The sequence below is a fragment of the Myzus persicae genome, unplaced genomic scaffold (genome assembly GCF_001856785.1).
Source record: "Myzus persicae strain clone G006 unplaced genomic scaffold, MPER_G0061.0, whole genome shotgun sequence".
Classification (NCBI taxonomy): Eukaryota; Metazoa; Arthropoda; class Insecta; order Hemiptera; family Aphididae; genus Myzus; species Myzus persicae.
Genome location: NW_019100908.1, coordinates 2,070 through 10,973, shown reverse-complemented (window position 1 = coordinate 10,973; position 8,904 = coordinate 2,070). Strand labels below are relative to the sequence as shown.

Sequence of the window (8,904 nt, the reverse complement as noted above, 5' to 3'; positions counted from 1 at the left end):
TAAATCTGATACTGGAAAATTTTTTTTCTTAAATGCTCCTGCAGGAACAGGAAAAACTTTTCTTATAAACTTGCTTTTGACAAAAGTAAGGAGCAATCGTAGTATTGCTTTGGCTGTTGCATCTTCTGGCTACGCTTTTGGAGGGGGGGAGGACGGCCCACTCAGCATTCAAACTTCCTCTCGATCTCGTTAACATAGAAACGCCAAAACAATATAATATAATATACCAAAACAAAGTAATATAGCCAAAGTGTTTCGCAAATGTAAATTTATTGTTTGGGATGAAAGCACTATGGCGCATATAAGAGGTTTTGAGGCACTTGATAGATCTCTTAAAGATATAAGAAATAAAAATGAAGTGAAGGGAGGAGCAATTGTTCTTTTAACTGGAGACTTTAGGCAAACTCTACCAGTTATACCAAGAGGAAGTCGAGCAGATGAAGCTAAAGCATGCATTAAAGCTTCTTATTTATGGCCGTTAATAGAACAACTTTCTCTCAAAAAGAATATGAGGGTCCACCTGGGAGGTGATGTCACAGCTGGAAAATTCTCTGAACTTCTACTCAAAATTAGAAATGGAGATTTTCCCGAGTTAGCTGGGTAGTTGGTTATCACTAAGGATTTAGGTTTAGTAGTGACAACACTACAAGAACTTATAGTTCAAATTTATCCTGATATTTCCGATATAAAAAACAAATCGATGGATTGGTTATGTGAGCGCGCTATTTTGACCCCTAAAAATGACAGTGCAGTTGTGATTAATGAAATTCTTCTTAAATCATTTAAGGGAACAGAAATGGAGTATAAGTCTATAGACACGGTACTGGAGACAGATGACGCAGTTCACTATCCTGTGGAGTTCCTCAACGCACTTTATCCCCCTGGCTTTCCAGCACATAAGTTAGTCCTTAAAGTAGGAGCTCCAATTATGCTGTTGCGAAATCTCCACCCACCCAAACTCTGCAATGGTACTCGACTGTGCGTGAAAGCACTCCAAAACAATGTAATTGAGGCAACAATAATTACAGGTTGTGCTCAAGGAGAATCAACGTTTATACCACGTATACCACTTTTATCATCAAACTATCCATTCGAATTTAAAAGACATGCAGTTTCCTATCAAGGTATCTTTTGCAATGACTATAAATAAGTCTCAAGGGCAGTCGTTGAAGATAGCAGGGATTGACTTGAGTGATGACTGCTTTACACATGGGCAATTTTATGTGGCATGCTCCAGAGTTAGTTCCCCTACAAGCTTAGTCATTCTTGCCCCAAACGGAAGAACAACCAATGTAGTTTATAAGGAGGTGCTATAATAATAATAAAAAAATAATAACAACATTCACATCCTATAAATAAATGTTACCAATGAATCTAATAGTGCTATAACAATTAACACACACACACACAAACAATTAAATTGTGAATTCCACGTAATATTAGTACCATCAATACAATTAAATTAAACACTAAACACGGCCTATGAAAATGCCAAAAGGGAAACTAACACACGCGCAACACCGTGTCGGGTCAGCTAGTATAGTAATAACATTGATTTTAGAATATATTCTATATGGTAATAATGATAAATAAGTGAATATTTACCACACTGACCCAACACTATATTATACAAGTATACGTCCAATTACTTTGAATTAGCAATATGACAATTGTGTAATACAAAATGTAACATCTAGGTATTTGTTTATAACATGTTATATAACATGATAAAACTTATTACTTTTATATTGTTCCTTTAGTTTTGATTCATGCAGATAGAGTTAGTTTTAGTACGAAATAAGTAATTACAATTTATAGTATTAATAACAATAATGAGCAAGATAATATTTAAAAAATGTAGTTAGTTAGGTACTAACCGAAAACTGTAACTGAACTTTACTGATGTACGTCGGCACGTTCGTAGGTAGATGGTACTAGGCAGATGGAACTTCAAAAACCCACGACACAATACACATTACAATTTATAATAATTTAATATTATACATTACACCATTGTCAATACTCAATTGCACTTAGACGGTAGAATAGACTGAATTATAGGCCGAATAGGGTAAATAATAGACATTACATTAGACAGAAGACAGTACAGGCAAAATGTACTGAAAGTTGTACGTACCTATGTGTGTGTCGTGTATCCATGTATGTCGTGCGAGTGTGCTAGTGTGTGAGTGTGTGAGTGTGCCATAAGGAGTGTGCGACCGCCGACCGACGAACGTCGCCGAGCCATGACCGCAAGATAATACATGGGAAGTGCGACGTACAACGGGGGCATCAAGTCGTTATAGGGTTTTCCCCGAAAATTGGTTGTTCAACAACAACATATTTCTATATTTATAATATAGTTATAATGTTATAATAAACAATACAATAAAATATTGGATATTAAACTGTTATCTCGAAGAAACTGAATGTTGAATAATTGTATATATGTATAATTGTAGAATACCTACTGGCTACAAATATTATAATATTACATTATAATATTATAATATTATAATTTGTACAACTTCATAGCTAATACAAAAATAAATAATAATAGGTAATAACCACGGTTATCCACTAGTAGATAATAATATATTGAATATTGATGGTATTTGATACATTCAAATAAAACAAATGTAGTACAATTGTACAAATCACTTTTAACCTAATTTATTATACATCAAAAAATTGTTATATCATATACCTTTGATACACTGACACAAAGTCAATACAAAATACTGTTTTAAAAACAATTAAATAAAATCACAAAGTATCTAAGGTTAGGTTTTTAAAATTTTAAACAGGCCCGTATAATGCCAGTATTCTGCCGACGCATACACAAATACGGCAAACATTAGCTGGCCTTTGCTAACATATCCATCAGGAGTCAGGACCCGTATTATGCCAGTACTAGATCAGCACTTGACTGCCAGTACAGTATTTCAGTACTGGTTTAGTACTGTCAAAAAGTTGTGGTCAGTACTATGAACGTAGGGCCAGCCGACTGTCGGATAGCCAATATATTGCGTCCGTAAAATGTGCAGTATTGCGCCCGTTGTGAATGTCGGCGTAAGTAATAAATTTCCGATTTGGTGATACGCGCTCTTTAAGAATCAAACCAGGAGAAGACAAAGCAGCAGCCATACTGAAAATAGAACACCCAACCAATCGACATGAAGTGAGACGATTCTTGGGTTTGACCGGATTCTTCAGAAGATTTGTGCCACAGTATGCGCAAATAGCCAAACCACTGACCGAGCTGACCAAAAATGCAGTACCATTCTAATGGGGACATTCGCAACAGGAAGCATTTGACACACTAAAGGCAAAACTTACCAGTAATCCAGTCTTACAATTATTTAACCCAAATGCTTATACGGAATTACATTGTGATGCCAGTCAACAAGGGTTGAGTGGACTACTACTACAGCGAAGGAACGAAGACAAGTTACTACATTTAGTCTATGCTGTGTCTAAGAAAACCACCACAGCAGAAAGAAACTATCATGCGGGAAAACTAGAACTCATGGCAATAGTTTGGAGCGTCACCCGTTTATGACATCTACTGATAGGAATGCAGTTCATCATAGTGACAGATTGTCAGGCTATAGTGCATCTCAACACTAAGAAAACAGTAAATCCACAAGTATCTCGATGGGCAAACTTGCTAAGTGAATACAACTATGAGATACGTCACAGACCAGGGATTAAGATGGCCCACGCAGATGCTTTGTCTAGAGCTCCCGTGAATACATCAACAGACACTGAAGTAGAACTTGAAGAGCTAGAGAATAGAGATCATGATAACAATGACTGCAGAGGAACACATAATAACAATGCAAAGAAGTGATGAAAACATATGTTCACTAATCAAAATAATGACAAAATCAACTGAAGAGCGATCATTAAATGAACAACGTGAAGTTAGGGATTATGTCATGCGTCAGGGCATAGTGTATAAAAGAGTCAGGATTCAAGGAGAAGAACGCCAACTATGGGTTGTTCCAAACGCAATGCGGAAGAGTATAGTGGTGCAGAATCATGACATGGCTGGACATTTCGCACTTGACCGAACGGTTGCGAAGATCTTGGAGCGGTACTACTTTGCCCGAATGAGGAGTTATGTGCGAGTTCATATCAGATGCTGCCCAGAGTGTATACTAACTAAAATACCAAGAGGCCGACCACAGGGAGAACTCCATCCGATACCGCCTGGAAGAAGACCATTTGAGGTGATACATTTAGATCACATAGGACCCTTTGTACGATCAACTGCAGGGAAAAATTACATACTAGTTTTAGTGGACAATTTGACCAAATATGTCAAGTTATACCCAGTGCGAGCTTGTAATGCTGAAGCAGTCATAAGAAGTTTACAACAGTTCATATTAACCTATGGAGTACCTAAGAAAGTCATCAGTGACCGAGGAACAGCTTTTACAGCCCGACAATTCGGCGAATTCTGTATGAGTAAAGGCATAAATCACATACTAACATCCTTACGACATCCTCAGTCTAACGGACAGGTTGAGCGGGTTAACTCAACATTAGTACCAGTATTGCAAGCAAATATGCAGAACGATAATACATGGGATAAGAATATACTTGAGGTGGAGAGTCAACTCAACAATGTGCAGAATAAAACCACAGGGGAAACACCATTTCGATTGTTACACGGATATTATCCAAGTTTCCATGATGGAATACTAAGACATTTAGTAACTGAGGAACAACCAACGGATGTAACTAAACTGCAAGAAAAGGCCAGAGAAACAATTGAAAAGGAACAAAGAGTATGGAAGACCAGATATGATGCCAAACACATTACACCAGCCCAATATAAAGTAGGGGAAGTGATTTTTCTGAGAACACCACCCAAACACACCGGAGAACCAACCAAACTGCAGCCAAAGTATAGAGGACCGTTTGTAGTCAGTAAAGTGCTACCCAATGATACATATCAGATAACTGATGTTATAGTTAAAGACGGACGGCAATACAGGACAACTGTACATGCAACACACATGAAAGGGTACAAACTGGGACCAGATTCAGATGATATAGGAGAAGAAGTTGACAATACCAGTCAGGAAGGAGAAGAGGGAACTGAAACTGAAGACCAGAGACAACAGGAAACGGATGCAGTCAAACCAGAGTCACCAACCAGGACTAGAGCGAGGAAACCGCCTAAATGGATGGAAGATTATGTTTAAAAAAAAATAACAAAAAAATATATTTTGTTTATAAAAAAAAAAAAAATACCATAATTTTGTACTTATACTTGTTTAAATATCTATAATTATTATTATTTTGAATTAATGACTGAGAATGTTAATGAATAAGCTGATAGTCATAAGATAATTATTATATGTTGCTATATATTTGTAAAAAAAAAAAAAAAATTATTATTACATGTAGAACTCAGCGAGGACGCTGACTCAAAGGATGGCCGAATGTTGGCAACACTGTGTGTGTTCTGAGGGTTAAGTTCAGGCACAGCACTGAGGGAGTGATGAGTAGTGTAGCTGCGACATGCACCGAGTGAGTATGCGTCTGAGTCTGAGTCTGAGTCTAAACCCTAAGTATTGTAAATGATAGTTATAATAAATAATATTGTTTTCTTTAGCTAAAACTTGTTGTTCAACTTTATTGAGATAATTTAGTGTTTTCTAACAGATATAACTTGCCATACGTATCAAACAATTCCTTTATTGTTATTCGTTTATCACTATATGTGTATATAGCCAACACCGCATCTGACAGATACATTGTACATATAGTTACTAGCCAATAGGTACATAGGTAATGATAATTACTCGGGCCGCAACTAACCTACGGCTAAAATATTATCGGGCAGGAATTCACCGGTCTCCAACACCCGAAACGACACGCCGGGCCGCAACTCACCCACAGCCCCTTATACGATAGCGGACTCCTGTCAATTAGAACGTGTTCAGAGACGATTCCTATCCTGTGCAGCTTTTACATTAAAAATAAACATCCTCCCCATGACTACTCTATAGTTATGCAAGAACTAGGTCTCATCTCATTGGCAGACAGGCGAGTTAACACCAATATAGAGTTTTTGAAAAAACTAGTGTATGGTCACATTGATGCTCCCTCACTTCTTGCATTGGTCAATTTAAGGTCCCTTCTCGTACTACCCGACACCATGTCCCTTTCTTAGTTCCTTCGCATACTTCTAATTATGGCAGAAATATTCTTATTGATCGTATGATGCGGTTGGTCAATGAGAGCAGCACCATTTATCATAATATATTATAATATTGAAAATTGTTGTTACTTTTTGTATTATTATTATTTTATATTACCTATTATTATTATTATTGAATTATAACCATGTTTAAACTTTTATATGGTATCTAAATTTTAATTGTTTTGTGTTAAATTGTTGTAAAGGGCTTCGCCCGTATATAAATAAATAAATAATTAAAAAAATATATCATACTATGTATTCTTAAATTATAATCAAACATGGGGTTTTATAAAATTAACAATCACTATATGAATATTTCATAAGTCAACTGTCATTCTAGTTTGTTCTTCAAATAAGAATTAGTGGCCCATGTGATTGGTTCAATAGAGATTAGTGAAATATTACATTATACAATTGTTTATGTTACCTAACACGTTAAGTGATTTTATACATTAATAAGGATAATTTTAAAATGTTATAGCTATTCTTATGACATTCTGTGGATTTAAGAGTGAGTTCATTTTTAAAACAATTTTAGTTATCTACTGTACGTTGGCCTGTGCGGCCGTATTGCATTTTTCGTTGGTCGCTTATCGCTATTTCTATATTTATTAACTATACTAAAGTGTATATCGATATATCATTTGTTTGTACGTACTTTATATTTATTTTATTCTTTCTCCGTCTATTTAAGATGCCCGTATGCAATAAATGTTCCGTTAATATTACTAAAGCATCCTCCATAAAATGCATTGATTGTGACTTAACATGGCACTCAAAATGCCAACAACTCATTAAAGGGGATATCGACTACTTAAAAGAAGCCAATAACATATGGCGATGCAGCAAATACGCTAGCGCCAAAAGAGCGTCTCTTAGACTCGAAAATCCAACCAACTTAGAAAGTAACGAACTACTTGAAATCAAAGAAATTATTTTATAACTCAGGGATTGCTTTCAAAATCACTAGGACGATACTGCCAAAAATTTTGAAATTCTGAATTGATAAAGTTATCACAAAAAACCAAGCACTGAAGACACACATATATCAATTGGAAAAACAGATTGAATCCATAGAACGTCGCCAAATCGCCAATCATTGATGAAGTCCCCGAAAATAAAGATGAAAACTTATTAAAAATATTGGTAAACAGCTAAACGTAAACATAAATGACTCTATGATTAATGATTGTCATAGAGTTGGTTTTAACCATAATAATACGCGCCCTAGAAGAATCCTAGTCAGCTTTAGTAACCACCAAGTTAAAGTTGATTTTCTCAAAGCTCGATAAATATTTAGGAATTTCTCTAGTAAATTTATTGACATCCAACCGGATGTACCTATATATATTATAGAAAACTTAACAACCAAGGGAAATAAATTATTCAAAGAAGCCAGAGACCTAAAAAAACAGCTAAACTTTCAATTTGTATGGACAAAAAACGCTATAATCTTCTTACGTAAAAACGAAGCCGATAAGATAATACGTGTCGACAGCGAGGATACAATTCAAAACATCAAAGGACAATATGAAGGTTTAAATTCATAAAACAAAAATTCATAAATACTAATCTTACATATTTATTACCATTTTACTGTATTATATATCTTTCTCCTCTAATTGTAACTTTTAAAGGGATATCACAAATTACAAATATCAATTTTTCTTATCATGAAAAATACGCTCGCATAAAAATTCGAACCTGTCACTAGTTAGTAATTGTACAGTTGTAGCTTAAATTTTTTATCATTCATTATTCATTACAGACATACTTAAAAGTTAAAACTAAATTATTGTTATTTGATATTTTTATTCTTATTCTTATTGTATATGTTTATTAATGAGGTTGATTTATAGTTGTTTGGATACTTTTAGGTACCTATTATATTTATTACTTTTTTTTTATTTTTCTATCCTGAACATATTTTTGCTTAAAATTTTGATTGATATCTCTTATAATATTCATAATAATATTCTATTTTTATTATAAATATAACAATCACAAGGTTCTTAGAAATAAGGTATCTTACGATTTACGATATTCAAAAATAAACACATTACCTAGTATAAAGTAGACAAGTAATACTAAATATAAAATTTATATTAATTGTATAATTATAATAAGCCTATTGAACGTTGGTATGGAAAACATTCTAGGAATATGTGTTGTACAGAAAGTATACACGCACAGACACATTTCATTGAAGGGTTCATTTTCATTACACATTATTTATAATATGATGAATGATTATAATATTACAGAACAGTGGAAAGCGTTGTTGAAAATTGAAATATACTGTATAATTTAAGTTTCAACGATGCTGAACAGTAAACAATACAATTTCCTTCAAAACATACTTTACGTATTAAATATTAATTGTTACTAATTTAAAATGCTCGCGTTTATATACATGATTATTATTGGCTCCCTTTACGCTGACATTTTTGTTTTTATCATCGAATATTTATACAAGGCCCACTCCCCCGTCGTGTCGTTAGTGCTCCCAGTGCCGTGACCAGCAGTGTTCCATTACGGGCCTGTGTTGGTCTATCGTATTCCTGATCAATGTTTCTTATTTTGTTTAAGTGTGTTCATTAGTACGTCAAAATATATTATAAACATTGAACCAATAAGGAATTGTTGTTAGTTTTCGTTGAAACAATATATCTGAAAAAACATAA

General features: G+C 34.4%; 1 protein-coding gene across 1 annotated transcript; it reads left to right on the top strand.

Moving 5' to 3' along the window:
- The first annotated feature begins 700 nt into the window (after positions 1-700).
- LOC111026730 lies at positions 701-1,150 on the top strand. The gene has a single exon (XM_022304862.1). The coding sequence runs from the start codon at positions 701-703 to the stop codon at positions 1,148-1,150; it is 450 nt and encodes a 149-aa protein (XP_022160554.1).
- The last annotated feature ends 7,754 nt before the right edge of the window (positions 1,151-8,904 follow it).

Excerpts from the sequence above, each read along its gene's own strand:
- LOC111026730 (XM_022304862.1), top strand. The coding sequence starts at position 701 with ATGGATTGGTTATGTGAGCGCGCTATTTTGACCCCTAAAAATGACAGT.